Consider the following 17857-nt stretch of genomic DNA (forward strand, 5'->3'; position numbering starts at 1 on the left):
GCTGCCACAGAAAAAAAATTATTTCATGACATGTGAGTGATAATAAACTTGATTTTGATATTGGTCTCTATAGTGGACTGAGAGTGGGAAGGGGGCAGGGACAGAGGAATCATGGCTAGGAAAAGGGGAAGGGAAAGGAGGGGGAGTGGAAACAGGAAGTACCAGAGTGACATTCCATAATGATCAAGAAACCACTGGTTTGGAATCCAATGACCTTGCCCAGTATCTATGCCTGCACCCGCACCATCCCCAACCCCCACCCCTATTATGCCCTCTCTGCCACCTGTGCCTCACTCCTCCCGCAGCATTGCACCCTCACCATTCCCAACATCTTTTGCTCCTGCGTGATTTACAAACTCACTCTCCACTCCACACTAATAAATACAGTATTGTGCAAAAGTCATAAGCATTCTGGCTATTCAAGACCATAGGATATAGGAGCAGAATTAGGCCATTCGGCACACTGAGTCTGCTCTGCCATTTCAGCATGGCTGATCCAACTTTCCTTTCAGCCCAATCTCCTGCCTTCTCCCTGTATCCTTCCATGCCCTGACCAATCAAGAATCTATCAATCCCTCCCTTAAATATACAGAAATACTTGGCCTCCACAGCTGCCTGTGGCAAAGAATTCCACGGATGTATATGTGCCTAGCTCATTACTGCACGTCAACATAGAATTATATGCAACAATAATATATATTTGAACTAATTGGAATCACAGAGACATACAGCACTACAACACAAAAGCAGGCCCTTCAGCCCATCTAGTCTGTACCAGCCAGGTATCCTGCCTGGTTCAATTTACCTGAATATAGACCATAGCACCCCCCATTCCCCTCTCATCCATGTAACTATCCACACTTGTCTTAAATGTTACAATTGAACTCACATCCACAACTTCTGCTGGCAGCCCATTCCACACTCACACCACCTGCTGAATGAACTAATTCTCCTTCAACTTCCCCTTCAATATTACAGTGTTCACCCTAAACTTATAACTTCCTATTCTAGTCTCATCCAACCTGAGGAGGGAAAAGCCGGCATACATTCATCCTCATAATTTTGTTGACCGTCATAAGATCTCCCCTCCTTCTCCTGTACTCCAGGTAATAAGGTAATAACCTATTCAATCTTTCCTTATAATTCAGGCCTCAGGTCCTGGCAACATGCTTGTCAAATTTCCTGGCACTCTGTTGATATCCTTTCTGTAGGTAGGTGAACAGAACTGTACACAATAGTCCCAACTTGGTCTCACCAACAACTTACACAACCATAAGAGACAGGAGGAGAATTAGGCCATACGGTCATCGAGTCTGTTCCACCATTTCAACATGACAGATCCATTTTCCCTCTCAGCCCCAATCTCTTGCCTTCTCCCCATATTCTTTCATGACCTGACTAATCAAGAACTTATCAAACTCCACTTTGAATGCACCCAGTGACCTGGCCTCCACAGCTGTCTGTGGTAAAGAAATAGACAATAGACAAAAGGTACAGAAGTAGACCTTTCGGCCCTTCGAGCCTGCACCGCCATTTTGAGATCATGGCTGATCATCTACTACAATACCCGGTTCCTGCCTTGTCCCCATATCCCTTGATTCCCCTATCCATAAGATACCTATCTAGCTCCTTCTTGAAAGCATCCAGAGAATTGGCCTCCACTGCCTTCTGAGGCAGTGCATTCCACACCCCCACAACTCTCTGGGAGAAGAAGTTTTTCCTTAAATCTGTCCTAAATGACCTACACCTTATTCTCAAATCATGCCCTTTGGTACTGGACTCTCCCAGCATCTGGAACATATTTCCTGCCTCTATCTTGTCCAATCCCTTAATAATCTTATATGTTTCAATCAGATCCCCTCTCAATCTCCTTAATTCTAGCGTGTACAAGCCCTGTCTCCCTAACCTCTCTGCATAAGACAGTCCAGACATCCCAGGAATTAACCTTGTGAATCTATGCTGCACTTCCTCTACAGCCAGGATGTCCTTCCTTAACCCTGGAGACTAAGACTGTACACAATACTCCAGGTGTGGTCTCACCAGGGCCCTGTACAAATGCAAGAGGATTTCCTTGCTCTTGAACTCAATTCCCTTTCTAATAAAGGCCAACATTCCATTAGCCTTCTTCACTGCCTGCTGCACTTGCTCATTCACCTTCAGTGACCGATGAACAAGGACTCCTAGATCTCTTTGTATTTCTCCCTTACCTAACTTTACACCGTTCAGATAATAATCTGCCTTCCTGTTCTTACTCTCAAAGTGGATAACCTCACACTTATTCACATTAAACGTCATCTGCCAAGTATCTGCCCAGCCTATCCAAGTCACCCTGAATTCTCCTAACATCCTTATCACGTCACACTGCCACCCAGCTTAGTATCATCAGCAAACTTGCTGATGTTATTCTCAATGCCTTCATCTAAATCATTGACGTAAATCGTAAACAGCTGTGGTCCCAATACCGAGCCCTGTGGCACCCCACTAGTCACCAGCTGCCATTCCGAGAAACACCCATTCACCGCTACCCTTTGCTTTCTATCTGCCAACCAGTTTTCTATCCATGTCAATGTCTTCCCCCCAATGCCATGAGCTTTGATTTTACCCACCAATCTCCTATGTGGGACCTTATCAAATGCCTTCTGAAAATCGAGGTACACTACATCCACTGGATCTCCCTTGTCTAACTTCCTGGTTACATCCTCGAAAAACTCCAATAGATTAGTCAAGCATGATTTACCCTTGGTAAATCCATGCTGGCTCGGCCCAATCCTATCACTGCTATCTGGATATGCCACTATTTCATCTTTAATAATGGACTCTAGCATCTTCCCCACTACTGATGTTAGGCTGACAGGTCGATAGTTCTCTGTTTTCTCCCTCCGCCTTTCTTTAAAAGTGGGATAACTAGCCATTCTCCAATCCTCAGGAACTGATCCTGAATCTAAGGAACATTGGAAAATGATTACCAATGCATCCGCAATTTCCAGGGCCACCTCCTTTAGTACCCTAGGATGCAGACCATCTGGACCTGGGAATTTGTCAGCCTTCAGTCCCATCAGTCTACTCATCACCGTTTCCTTCCTATTGTCAATCTGTTTCATTTCCTCTGTTACCCTATGTCCTTGGCCCATCCATACATCTGGGAGATTGCTTGTGTCTTCCTTAGTGAAGACAGATCTAAAGTACTTATTAAATTCTTCTGCCATTTCTCTGTTTCCCATAACAATTTCACCCAATTCATTCTTCAAGGGCCCAACATTGTTCTTAACTATCTTCTTTCTCTTCACATACCTAAAGAAGCTTTTGCTATCCTCCTTTATATTCCTGGCTAGCTTGCATTCGTACCTCATTTTTTCTCCCCGTATTGCCTTTTTAGTTAAGTTCTGTTGTTCCTTAAAAATTTCCCAATCATCTGTCCTCCCACTCACCTTAGCTCTGTCATACTTCCTTTTTTTTAATGCTATGCAATCTCTGACTTCCTTTGTCAACCACTGTGGCCCCTTTCTCCCCTTTGAATCCTTCCTTCTCTGGGTGATGAACTGATTTTGCACCTTGTGCATTATTCCCAAGAATACCTGCCATTGCTGTTCCACTGCCTTTTCTGCTAGGATATCCATCCAGTTAACTTTGGCCAGCTCCTCCCTCACGGCTCCATAGTCTCCTTCGTTCAACTGCAAACACTGACACCTCCAAGCTGCCCTTATCCTTCTCAAATTGCAGATAAAAACTTATCATATTATGATCACTACCCCCTAATGGCTCCTTTACTTCAAGATTGCTTATCAAATCCTGTTCATTACGCAAGACTAAATCCAGAATAGCCTTGTCCCTGGTCGGCTCTCGTACAAGCTGTTCCAAGAATGCACTTAGGCACTCTACAAACTCCCTATCCTGGGGTCCAGCACCAACCTGATTCTCCCAGTTCACCTGCATGTTGAAATCCCCCATAACTACTGCGACATTACCTTTGTCACATGCCAGTGTTAACTCCCTATTCAACTTGCACCCAATATCCATGTTACTGTTTGGTGGCCTATAGACAACACCCATTAGGGTCCTTTTGCCCTTACTGTTCCTCAATTCTATCCACACAGACTCCACTTCACCTGATCCTATGTCCCCCCTTGCAAAGGACTGAATCTCATTCCTCACCAACAGGGCAACCCCACCCCCTCTGCCCACATTTCTGTCCCTACGATAGCACGTATACCCTTGTACATTCATTTCCCAGGTCTGATCCCCCTGCAGCCATGTCTCCGTTATCCCAACAACTTCATAGTTACCCATTCGCACCTGGGCTCAAGCTCATCCGCCTTATTTCTGACACTTCATGTATTCAGATATAGAATTTTTAGCCCATTTATCCTCTCTCTGTTTGAATCTCTGCCTATTGTACTTAACTCAGCTCCCTGAACTCCCATCAGGCTATACACCCCTAGAATTTTGTTGTCCTTCCTAAATTTGCCTATTCTTTCTGCACATTTAACTCCATGTTCTGTCAGACCATCCCTCTGTACATGTGTCTTCCCTATCACTTGTTCCGCCTCGCCTTTCTCCACTACACACTTAATATTCTGGAACCGCGTAGTCCCCACCTGTCCTTTATTCTTCATCTCGCTATCCTGTCTCTCATTCTGGATCCCAGCCCCCTGCAAATTTAGTTTAAACCCCCCCCAAGAAGCACTAGCAAACTTCCCTGCAAGAATGTTAGTACTCTAGCGGTATGCTACACGCAGCACTAAAATAATGACATGGAGTCGGTAAACTGCAGTTAAAGAAAGATTTTATTCGAACTTCACAGCCTTGCTTTAAAGCCTCCCTGATCCCGTCCTCCCTGGGCGCGGATGCTGTAGGGGGCACGTACTCACAAACCCCCGCAGGCTTTTCCCTTTGTTGGTGAAGCAGACCTGGTGCCCTTTTGGGACTGGTCTTTGTGCCGGCGCGCTGGCTATTTGTGAGCCGGTTTGAGTGCGCTAGGAAGTGGTAGTGGGCTCTGTGGCCGGGCCTGGTCTAGTTTGCTGCTGGGAGCGTGGCCTGGTGATCTGTGCGACGGACGCCCCACTCTCCTTCTTGGCCTTCCACAGCAAGTCCGCCCGGACTGCCACCTTCCGGGGTTCGCTGAAATCCGCGTCGGACAGCAGCAGGCATATGTCCTCGGGCAGTTGCTCCAGGAATGCCTGCTCAAACATGAGGCAGGGTTTGTGTCCGTTGGCCAGAGACAACATCTCATTCATTAAAGCCGATGGGGGTCTGTCTCCCAAGCCATCCAGGTGCAGTAAACGGGCAGCCCGCTCACGCCGTGAGAGTCCGAAAGTCCTTATGAGCAGGGCTTTGAATTCCGTGTACTTGCCATCCGCTGAAGGAGACTGTACGAACTCCTCAACCTGGGCTGCTGTGTCCTGGTCGAGGGAGCTCACCACGTAGTAGTAACGTGTGTCCTCTGAGGTTATCTGCCGAACGTGGAATTGGGCTTCTGCTTGCTGGAACCATAGGTGAGGTCGCAGCGTCCAGAAGCTTGGCAGTTTCAATAAAACCGCATGAACAGATGCGGCGTCGGTTATCTCCGGTCCAAAAATCGTTTGGACCGTCGGGGTCACCAATTATAGCGGTGTGCTACACGCAGTGCTAAAATAATGACACGGAGTCGGTAAACTGCAGTTAAAGAAGATTTTATTCGAACTTCACAGCCTTGCTTTAAAGCCTCCCTGATCCCGCCCTCCCCGGGCGCGGATGCTGCAGGTGCACGTACTCACAATCCCCCGCAGGCTTTTCCCTTTGTTGGTGAAGCAGACCTGGCGCCCTTTTGGGACTGGCCTTTGTGCTGGCGCGCTGGCTATTTGTGAGCCGGTTCGAGTGCGCTAGGAAGTGGGTCGCCACCGTACCACTCCAGTTCAGGTGTAAACCGTCCCTTCGGAACAGATCCCACCTTCCCTGGAACAAAGCCCAATTATCTAAAAACCTGAAGCCCTCCCTCCTGCACCATCCTCTCAGCCACGTATTAATCTGTATAATCTTTCTGTTCCTTGCCTCACTCGCACGTGGCACAGGTAGCAATCCTCAGACTCACCACTGCCTGGCTAAAAAAAAATCTTTCTCAACTCCATTCTAAATGGACATCCCTCTATTTTGAGGCTGTTCCCTCTGGACCTAACTCCCCCTCCAAAGGAAACATCCTCTTCACATCCAGTCTATCTAGGCCATTCAACATTCGACATTTCAATGAGATCACCCCTCCCCATTCTTCTAAATTCCAGTGAGTACAGGCCCAGAGCCATCAATTGCTACTCATATAATAACCCTTTCATTTTTAATAGATCTCCTCTGAACCTTCTCCACTGTCAGCACATCCTTTCTTAAATAACAGGCCCAAAACTGCTCACAATACTCCAAGTGAGGCCTCTCCAGTGCCTTTTACAGCCTCAGCATTACAGCCTTGCTTTATATTCTATCATCCCAATACCTGTACTCAGTGCTCTAATTTATGAAGCCCAATGAGCCAAAAACTCCCTTTATGATCCCAACTATCTGTGATGCCACTTGTAAGCTACAAAAGAATTTGTTCCAATGGCGGCTCAATATGGTCTTTCACTCTCAGAGGGGAAGTAATGGGCTAGAAGATCCAGAGGCCGTGGCATACCAGTCGATATATATTCATCCAGTTGCAGTCATCAGCAAAAAGTAGACAGAGCAAATCCCAAATGTAGAAGTTGTGCACGTTCCGATAAGATCTTCCATACTGAATGTAAGGCCCAGTAATTCCACACATTTGTTATTCTGAGAGCATCAACAAGGTAAGCTAGAAACACAATCTGAAGCAGATCTTGCTGAGAAGCAAAATTCACCCAAAGTTTATCTGGCAAACACGAGGAAATCTGCAGATGCTGGAAATTCAAACAACATACACAAAATGCTGGTGGAACACAGCAGGCCAGGCAGCATCTATAAGAAGAAGCACTGTCGACGTTTTGGGCTGAGACTTGACGAAGGATATATATATATATATATATATGCTTTTGCACAGTACTGTCATAATTTTATGCATTGCACTGTGCTGCTGTTACAAAAAAAAATTTCATGATGTGTGAGTGATGGTAAACCTGATTCAGATCTGGGTCTCTATTGTGGACTGAGAGTGGGAAGGGGGCAGGGAGAGGGGAATCACAGTAGGGACAAGGGGAGGGGAGGGAGAGGAAAGCACCAGAGAAATATTTTGTAATGATTAATAAGCCAATTTTTTAGAATCAAATCACCTTGGGTGGTGTCTCAGGGATGGGATGGGTGTGTATGTACCCACGCCACCTTCCACCCCTGGTACTCCTTTTCTGCCACCTGTCCCACACCCCTCCCGTGGCACTCCACCTTTGCCATTCCCACCATCCTTTGCTCCTGCCAGATTTACAAATTTTCTCTCCACTCCACATTGACAAATACAGTATTGTCCAAAATTCTTAGGCACCTGAGCTATATAGAGATAGATAGATACTTTATTAATCCCAAAGGAAATTACAGTGTCAGCATTAGAAGTGCTCAGATATAAATATTAAAAGAGAAGTAGAAAAGATAAAAAAATAAATTTCCACAAACAGTCTAGCAGGAGAGAGTCATCACTTTCCTGGCTATGGGTTGACTCATTACAGAGCCTAATGGCTGAGGGTAAGATTTACCTTATATAGTGCTCTTTGGAGCAGTGAAGTTGTCTTAGTCCAGTACCCAAACTGCTCCCCTGTTCAGCCAAGGTGGCATGCAGAGGGTAAGAAACATTGTCCAGAATTGCCAGGGTTTTCTGTGGTCCTTTCTTTTACCACAGCCTCCAGTGTGTCTGGTTTAACTCCTGTAACAGAGCCAACCTTTCTAATCAGTTTATTGAGCCTGTTAGCATCACCCGTGTTGATGCCATTGCCCCAGCACACTGCCAGATAGAAGATTGTACTGATGACAACAGGCTGGTAAAACATGTGAAAGAGAGGCCTGCACACTCCAAAGGACCTCACATTCATGTGCCTAAGACTTTTGTACAGTACTGCGCTTATAGTGTGTTTACTCCTCTAAACTATTTAATGAGGTTAAAAGTTAACTTACCACTTGTAATAAAGCAAGGTAGCCTAATCCAACATTGTCAAAGTTTATTTTTACGTTTTTCCACCGTGCAGATGCGTTAAGCTGAAGGCAATCTGTAATATTGTCAACAATTTCGATAGGGAACGTAGTTCCATCAGTGGTGTTGATACAGTGATAATACCTTCCAGCAAACAGATTCACACCCATTATACTGAAAATGAGCCAGAATATCAGGCATACAAGCAGCACGTTCATGATGGAAGGAATTGCCCCAAGCAGTGCATTCACGACCACCTAAAAGTCAATGTTTTGAGGAAAAATACATCAGTCAACATGTCAATTTCAGAATTAATTATAATTAATATATAATATTACATTATTATATTGTAATTATATTACAATATAATAATCACTTATATTGTTCATTTTATAGCCAATATAACTGATTTTTAAAGCACTTGCTGCATGTTACAATTTATACTTGCAGCTGATAAAAAAATTATTCCATGGAAATAAAACTTGTTGTGAAAAGGAACAGACAAAGCAATCACAAATAAGATCAAAGAAACAATATAAATTAATTCACGGAAGACATTTGCTAAATGGTAATGCATGTATCAAAAAGCAAAAGAAAGAAAAAACCTTGTGGTGGACCGATGATGTCACAGAATTTGATTACTGTGAAGAAGAGAAAAGCAAAATTATAAGTAAAATGCAGACCATAAAATCAAAGGTAGAGACATAATATTGAAAATGAAATCAAACAAGGAGCTGTCTTGGTTTGGCAGATGTGATATCATGTTTGGCAGGTGTAAAACTAATGTTAATTATTTTAGCGACCTCACAGGAAAGTCATGCTACAAAGCGTGTGGCATTTGCAAAGATATTCTGCAGAGTTTAGTTATAAAGAAGCACATAGTGATCTTGCTGAGCTCTAAGCAAATTCTTAGACAATCTCAGTAAGATATCCTTCCTCAGTACTCGACCCCCCCTACACTGACACAAAAAAATGACATTTTCCTTCCTACTGATGATTTACTTTCTCAAATCAAAATTTTCTTAGTATTTTTCTTTTTTTTGTAATTTATTTTTTATTGAAGTTCATCATCAAACATTTCCATAAGATGTATTTCCGACATTATACATATGTCATATAATCATATATATCACAAATCTCCACAAAGTATTTATCTGGAGTATACACTTATAGAAAAGAGCGGAAAGAATAAACAAGCAAAAGGAAAAAACTAGTATCTTTCTAATCATTTTACAGGTACTTGGAAATTATTTGAGAACAGAACAGCCCATTGAAAAGACTGCTAAATCAAAGAGCATCTGCTCATTTTATGCACTGTGATACTAATAATTGAATGTTCAAATGCATTTAAGATGATGTATAATTGTGAAAGGGACACTTCTGTAACTTGATCTAATTTCACCTGTTTGTTCTGATCATGCATTATTCAAACAGAGATAACTTGAGTTCCATCTTACCCTCATGCCTTCGAATCGCGACAATGCTCTTAGAGGTCTCAAAGCTCTTAGTGTCCTGAGGGATTTAATGGCACCAAGTTCTGAGTAGCCCAAGGCATTAGCTGTGAGGCTCACCAAAGAGACCTTAACGATAAAAAAGAAAACATAAAATAATTCAAAGCAGTTAATACAATTAGTGAAACAACATAATGAAAGAACAAGTAAACCAGTCTACTGAATAGAACGTTGACCACCCATTTCCCTACGTAAACGGTGCCTGATCTGCCGAGTTCCTCAATTAGATTGTGCACCACCCTCGACATTCAATGGTTTTACAATAGCTGAGTCTCCCATTCTCAACAACTGTGGTAATCCCCAATGACAAGAAACAAATACCAGTTATATTACAGCCAGCAGAATGCATCAGAGGCTGGATATGCTTTGGCAAGTGACTCAGTCACACTGTCCCAAAGTCTTTCACTAGCTATAAAGAACGATAAAGATTTTTCATAAAGAAAAATTGGCGGTAGTAGAACACTGCATTTACAATGGCCATAGGATTGACTTTGACAGCACGTAAATACTGTGCTGTGTCCATGGCTTTTGGGACCGCCTGGTAAAGGAACCCATTGAAATAAAACTGGAGAAAAAGAATTTTAACAAAGATGAAGGATGAAGGGTTCACTTGAAGTAAGAACTGGAATTTGATTGTTAACAAGGTGGAACAGTAGAAACCTGATTAAGTTGAGGATTAACTAATCAGGATACACACACACACACACACACACACACACACACACCACCCCACCCCCGTGCCCAGGCATCATCCCTGATGTCTTTGAAACATCAGTTAAAATTGATACCTGTATCCAGCTGGAAGCCCGAGAAGAGATTATTTGACATATACACCGCAAAAGCAGTGCACTTGCCCAGACGGTTGGAAAGCATATAAAGTGTATATGTTTCCTATTCTTTCTTATTCTTTATATATGCTTTTCAATTGTCTGGGCAAGTGGAGCTTAACACCATTCAGCTATGCTGATATTATCCAGGAAAAAAAGCAGGTTGCTTGATTGGCAGCCCATCCATTCTCTTAATATTCACTCTCACTACCACTGTTTCACTGTGTATTGCAGTTATTTACTGTGACTCCCGTTATCGCTTTCCATCATCATCGAGCATGGACAGGATAGCGGATGTTCGGCCCCATTATAGCCTCTATGGAAAAGAGGAAACAGTCGACATTTTGAGCTGAGAACCTTCTTCAGGTCTGGAGAAGGATCCTGGCCTGAAATATCAACTGTTTACTCTTTTTCCATAAATACTGCCTGGCCTGCTGAGTTCCTCCAGCATTGTGTGTGTGTACCAAGGCAGTGGTCAACACGGATTATATGGCTGTCTCTGCAGGACGCGGACAATATGGATTCTGTGGTTCTGTTCCCTGAGCAAATGGCCCAATCTATCTGGAAGAACGTTCTCACTGACAGATCTGACCGTCAGGCACCAAGGGCTTTCTGGGCTGGTGCTGAGAGGTGCCCTCCCAGTTATTGCCTTTCTCTATAGATGATATATCACTCCCGATGAGAGCTGCTCTTTGGGTGACTCTGCTGGGAAATAAACAATCATCCATCTCTTTGCGTACTGTGGATTTGCTAAGAGAGTATGGAGACAGATGGGAAGGTTCTTTCTGAGCAGCTGCATAACAGAGGAATCCCTGATTTATGGGTTGTCTCCAGAGACACACAATGAAACAAACATCTGGTGCTACTGGAGAGTCATCAACTTGGTGAAAGAAACCCTTCAGTCTGACAGAAACTTGTTGGTCTTCAAGCACAACAAAATGTCTGTAAGAGAATGCTGCAGGTGTATATTTTATTTATTTATTTATGTATTAAAATACAGCATAGACGGAACAGGCCCTTTGAGCCATGCCGCCCAGCAACTTCCCGATTTAACTCTAGCCTAACCGCGGGACAATTTACAACGACCAATTAGACTATCAAACAGTACGTCTTTTGACTCTGGGAGGAAACCGGAGTACTGGAAAGGAAACGCACATGGTCACAGGAAGAAAGTACAAACTCCTTACAGACTTCAGCTGAAATTGAGCCCATGTCGCTGGTACTGTAAAGTGATGCTACCATGCCATGTTAAAGGATAGACTGAAACACGGTGCAGCCACTGCTGAGGCTCTGTGAGGAAGGACCACTGGATAGGCCCCTTCTGCTACAGCAGATGGAGGGGCAGATTTGAGTGAGGAAGCTTTTCAAACTGTGAAAGAGGTTTACATGCTATAAAAGTTTACGTGCTGTAAATTTTTCATATACTTCTCAGAAAATTATCTAGCCCATCAATACCAGCATTGGCAATTTTGTTTTGAATTGGCTGCAACAAATTTACAGAAGATAAATAAAAATAGCATTAAAATTGGTTGGATTCCACAATAGTTTTATGTAATATCACCAAAAACTGAACATTCTGTAAGTCAAGTTGAGCTTCCTGTCAAATGCTCAAATACAGTAAGGTAGAGGTACAATACGTATATGTTTTCCTGCAGGCATACTCAGCAAATCTACAGAATAGTAACTATAACAGGATCAATGAAAGTTCAATTAGAGTGCAGATGACAACAAACTGAGCAAATGCAAATATAAATGAATAGCAATAAATAACAAGAACATGAGCTAATGAGATAAAGAGTCCTTAAAGTGAGATCATTGGTTGTGGGAACACCTCAATGGATGGGCAAGTGAGTGTAGTCATCCTATTTTGTTTAACAGCCTGATGGTTGAGGGGTAGTAACTGTTCATGAACATGGTGGTGCAAGATTTAAGGCTCTTGTACCTTCTACCTGATGGCAGCAGTGAGAAAAGAGCACGGTCTGCATGGTGGGAATCTCTGATGATGGACGCTGTGACAATGTTTCATGTAGATGTGCTCAATGGTTGGGAGGGTTTTACCCGTGATGGACTGGGCCAAATTCCTACAACACGCTTCCCTCTAGTGAACCAAATGTTTATCTAAACAGCACAGAATTAAAAAGCATGTAAAATATTAATAGCTCCTTTTGTATTATCATCAACAGTCTGTGATCACCATCATTATGTAGTCTGTCACTTGACGTAGGCAATTCTGATCTTTCCATAACCATGATTGTTCTTGGCAATTTTTTTCTACAGAAGTTGCTTGCCATTGCCTTCTTCTGGGTAGTGTCTTTATACGACTTGTGACCCCAAACATTATCAATACCCTTCAGAGATTGTATGCACATTACCAGGACTTGTGATATGCACCAGCTGCTCATACGACCATCCACCACCTGCTCCCATGGCTTTACATGACCCTGATTGGGGAGGGGGAAGGTGGAGGGGCTAAGCAGGTGCTACACCATGCCCAAGGGTGACCTGCGGGCTAGCAGAATGAAGGAGCACCTTACACCTCCTTTGGTAGAGACATATCTCTGCCCTGTCACCCAAAGTCTGAGATCAGATATTATATATCTGAAATTTACAAGGTTGGGGCAAAATTTTTCAATTAACATTCTAAATTTGTACCTTATACCTGACCTACAGCCATTACTCAGGCCATCTTAAATTACTGTTTCTAACTGGCATAGTTTTCATCTACAGAAACATCTACTGTAACTCTTCTATTTATGAATCTCAAGAATCGTCATTGTTGACAATAGTTATTGAGACGTTTTCCCACTTTTAGTAATACTGCCATCATCAAGCATCTCCAGAGAACTTGTTTCCTAGACTTTTATAATTCATTCCACTATCTCAGAAAAATCTGATGAATCATACAGTCGTAGAGTCATGGAAGAGTACAGCAATGAAGCAGGCCCTTCGGCCTGTCTAGTACCTGCCAAAATTCTTTAAGCTGCCTACTTCCATCAACCTGCACCGTGACTATAGCCCTTCATACCCCTACCATCCATGTACCTGTACAAAGTCTCTTAAGTGTTGAAATCAAGCACACCACTTATGCTGGCAGCTCGTTCCACACTCTCACGACCCTCTGAGTGAAGTTTCCCTCATGTTCCCCTTAACCTTGTCACCTTTCACCCTCAACCTATGGTTGTAGTTCCACCCAATCTTGGTGGAAAAAGCCCGCTTGCATTTACCCTATTAATGATTTAGACGAGGGAATTAAATGCAGCATCTCCAAGTTTGTGGATGATACGAAGCTGGGCGGCGGTGTTAGCTGTGAGGAGGACGCTAAGAGGATGCAGGGTGACTTGGATAGGTTAGGTGAGTGGGCAAATTCATGGCAGATGCAATTTAATGTGGATAAATGTAAGGTTATCCACTTTGGTGGCAAAAATAGGAAAATAGATTATTATCCAAATGGTGGCCGATTAGGAAAAGGGGAGGTGCAACGAGACCTGGGTGTCATTGTACACCAGTCATTGAAGGTGGGCATGCAGGTACAGCAGGCAGTGAAAAAAGCGAATGGTATGTTGGCATTCATAGCAAGAGGATTCGAGTACAGGAGCAGGGAGGTTCTACTGCAGTAGTACAAGGCCTTGGTGAGACCACAGCTGGGGTATTGTGTACAGTTTTGGTCCCCTAATCTGAGGAAAGACATTCTTGCCATAGAGGGAGTACAAAGGAGGTTCACCAGATTGATTCCTGGGATGGCAGGACTTTCATATGAAGAAAGACTGGATCGACTGGGCTTATATTCGCTAGAATTTTGAAGATTGAGGGCAGATCTTTTTGAAACGTATAAAATTCTAAAGGGATTGGACAGGCTAGATGCAGGAAGATTGTTCCTGATGTTGGGGAAGTCCAGAACGAGGGGTCACAGTTTAAGGACAAAGGGGATGCCTTTTAGGACCGAGATGAGGAGTAAGTTCTTCACACAGACAGTGGTGAATCTGTGGAATTCTCTGCCACAGGAAACAGTTGAGGCCAGTTCATTGGCTATATTTAAGAGGAAGTTAGATATGGCCCTTAGGACTAAAGGGATCAGAGGTATGGAGAGAAAGCAGGCACAGGGTTCAGAGTTGGATGATCAGCCATGATCATACTGAATGGCGGTGCAGGCTCAAAAGGCTGAATGACCTACTCCAGCACCTATGTTTCTATGCTTCTATTTATATCCCTCTATCAAATCTCCTCTCAATTGTCTACATTCCAAGGAATATAGTCCTAACCTATTCAGTATTTCCTCAAAACTTGGGTCCTCCAGGCCTGGCAACATCCTTGTGAGTTTTTCCTGTACTCTTTCAATCTTGTTTACATCTTTCCCGTAGGGTATGTGACCAAAACTGCACACAATACTCCAAATTAGGCCTCACCACGGTCTTAAAACAACTTCAGCATAACATCTTGGAACTGCTTTCTCTGGCACACCCCCAAGAAATTTTAATGACACACAGTTGCACCCAAGCATTGAGACAGCTAAAACGGTAATGCCAAATCAAACATGTTTTGTCATCATACCATGGGTTATCAGCAAAACAAGATATTAAAGATACATACATCAACAATGAGGAAGTCCAGCCAACACCATGCATTTGTGAAGTACTTCACAAATCCATAAGCCACCCACTTCAGCAACATTTCCAGAATGAAGATGTAAGTGAAGATTTTGTCAGCGTATTCAAGCATTGATTTGATGTTTTTCCGTTGTTCGATATAAATATCTTCAAAAGCCTGAAACAAATTATAAAAATGTAAGTACTTTAATAAAGATTAAGCTGAATTTTCTAATCAAGTCTCACGCCCTTTTATTTTTCCTTCTGTTTACGTCAAATGAATTATCCCCACTATTACATTCTGAAAAGCACAGTAGTGTAGAGGTTACCACAACACTTTACAGTACAGGCAACCCGGGTTCATTTTCTACCACTGTCTTGTAAAGAGTTTGTACACTCTCCCTGTGACAGCATGGCTTTCCTCCGGGTGCTCCAGTTTCCTCCCACATTTCTAAGCTGTGCTGGTTGTTGGGTTAATTGGTCATTGTAAATTGCCCCGTGATTAGGCTGAGAGTAAAATTGGGGAATTTTACGGTATGGTTTGAATGACAGTAACATAAATAAATAAAAAATAGAATACTAATTCTCAATATGTAGTGTACAGTTTATTTTCCTTCTTTTTTTTGAAAATGCATACAACAGGAGCAGGCACAAATAGAACAAAAATGCATATATAGGAATTGTAAAATCCTCTTACCAAGGCACCACTGCTGAGAAGAATCATGAATATAATGAATGTCTCAAACCAATTGTGTTCCACTATTTTGTAGCAGGTCTTTCTCAGGTTCCACCAGGATTTGCCTGAGCCCTCTTCTATACTGACATAGCAAAATGGGAACTTCCTCACACATCCTGTCAAAAATGAGTATAAATGTTAGCACAAGACATACCACAAGTACAGTAATACTTCAATTCACAACTTATGTTTTTTTGCTATAGTGTCATTTCCTGGTACTTCGAATGTGATGTCACTATCAACACACCTTCCTCTACGTATTCCATAGGTAAGTTCAAAGTTCAAGGTAAATGCTATTATCAAAGCACATATGTCATTTTTCTGCAGGCATACTCAGTAAATCTATAGAGCAGTAACAATTACAGGATCAATGAAGGATAAACCACAGTGCAGTAGACAACAAACTGTGCAAATGCAAATATAAACAAATAATAATAAATAACGAGAACATGAGATAAAGAGTCCTTAAAATGAGATCATTGGTTGTGGGAACACCTCAATGGTTGGGCAAGTGAGTATAGTTATTCCCTTTGTTCAACAGCCTGATGGTTGAAGGGTAGTAACTGTTCTTGAACCTGGTGGTGTGAGTCCTGAGGCTCTTGTACCTTCGACCTGATGGTAGCAGCAAGAAAAGACATGGCCTGGGTGGTGGGGATCTCTGATTTTGGATGTTGCTTTCCTACGATAGTGTTTCATGTTGATGTACTCAATGTTTGGGTAGGCTTTAGCCATGATGTACTAGGCCAAACCCACTAGTTTTTGGAGGATTTTCTGTTGAAAGGCATTGGTGTTTCTATACCAGACCATGATGCAGCCACTCAATTCACTGTCTACTGCACAACTACAGATTTTGTTAACATTTTAGATGTCATGCTAAATCTCCTTCCCAAGGGAGATACCTTCCCACAGGAGCACTAGATCATAACTCACCTTCCCATGTAACTGCAGGAAATGCAACACCTGCTCTTTCACCTTCCCAAAATCCAAACATCCTCAGCAGGTGTGGCACTGATTTATTTGTACTTCATTTACCTTTATTTGTGTTCACTCTGCTCACAATATGGCCATTGAGAAGACCAAACAAAGACTGGGTAATTGCTTTGTGGAACCTGCTGTTTGGTTTGAAAGATGATCACAAACATTCGAATTTGCTTCAAATTTCCCAGCCTCTGCTGTCCTTGGTCTCCTGCACATTTCCAATGAAGTTCAAATATGCAGATGACACAACAGTGATTGGCCTTATCACAAACAATAATGGATCTGCATATAGAGAGGAGGTGCTGAAACTGTCCGATTGGTGCAGGAAACACAACCTATCACTCAACATCAAGAAGACAAAATAAATGATAATTGATTTGGGGAGGCAAGAGGTTCCAAAAAAGCTCCACCAGTCATAAATGGTGAGGTAGTGGAAAGGGTCTCCTGTTTCATGGAGCTCTCTCTGGATCTATCAACACAACCTCAATAGTAGGGAAGGCACAACTGTGGTTATGCTACCTGAGATGCTTAAGGAGTGCTAATCTGCCCCAGAATTGCTGGTCATCTTTAATCAGTGTGCGATAGACGGCATACTGGCATACGGAATGACAGCGTGGCAGAACAGATCACAAAGCACTCTAATGGGTGATTCCATCATTGTGACTCAACTATCGGACAGACCAACAATCTAAAACTCTCCATGCTTACGGTGCACTCATAACATTATTAAAGACCCATCCTGTCTCAGACACCGTCTGTTCAATCTCCTGCCATCTGGTGGGATTTACAGAAACATCTTACTCCAGACAGTTAGACCAGGTGCGGTTCCCGCATTTTCCCGAGGGCTGTTGTGCAGCTGAATAAGGCTACACCCCGGTTTGCCAATGGCCTTTGAGCATTATGGATTATCAAAGTCAACTTTCCATGTAAATATTGGATTTTTATTATTAAGCTATACTGTATGCATTGTAAATATATGCTTTGCATGGACTGGAGTAGCACCACAATCCAGTTGTCTTGAGCAATGACAATAAAATTCTTTTCTATCCTATTCTTTGTAAACCCATTCTGCAGTATGCTCTGCACTGACTAGATACATTATATCACTCTCATCTCAGTACTGGGTT

General features: G+C 42.8%; 1 protein-coding gene across 11 annotated transcripts in view; it reads right to left on the minus strand.

Annotated features, from left to right (window-relative positions):
* scn1laa (sodium channel, voltage-gated, type I-like, alpha) overlaps nt 1-17857 on the minus strand; it is a 150349-nt gene that overhangs the window by 34512 nt on the left and 97980 nt on the right. For 10 of the 11 annotated variants that reach the window (XM_059966437.1, XM_059966436.1, XM_059966435.1 and 7 more), the window contains 4 exons: nt 15714-15868; nt 15021-15194; nt 9553-9675; nt 8080-8352 (listed from right to left, as the gene is read on the minus strand). In XM_059966437.1, coding sequence (XP_059822420.1) covers nt 8080-8352; nt 9553-9675; nt 15021-15194; nt 15714-15868 — 725 coding nt within the window. The remainder of the gene's footprint in view (nt 1-8079; nt 8353-9552; nt 9676-15020; nt 15195-15713; nt 15869-17857) is intronic. The other variant, XM_059966434.1, reaches the window with a different exon arrangement.

This window comes from Hypanus sabinus, chromosome 4, assembly GCF_030144855.1.
Source record: "Hypanus sabinus isolate sHypSab1 chromosome 4, sHypSab1.hap1, whole genome shotgun sequence".
Taxonomy (NCBI): Eukaryota; Metazoa; Chordata; class Chondrichthyes; order Myliobatiformes; family Dasyatidae; genus Hypanus; species Hypanus sabinus.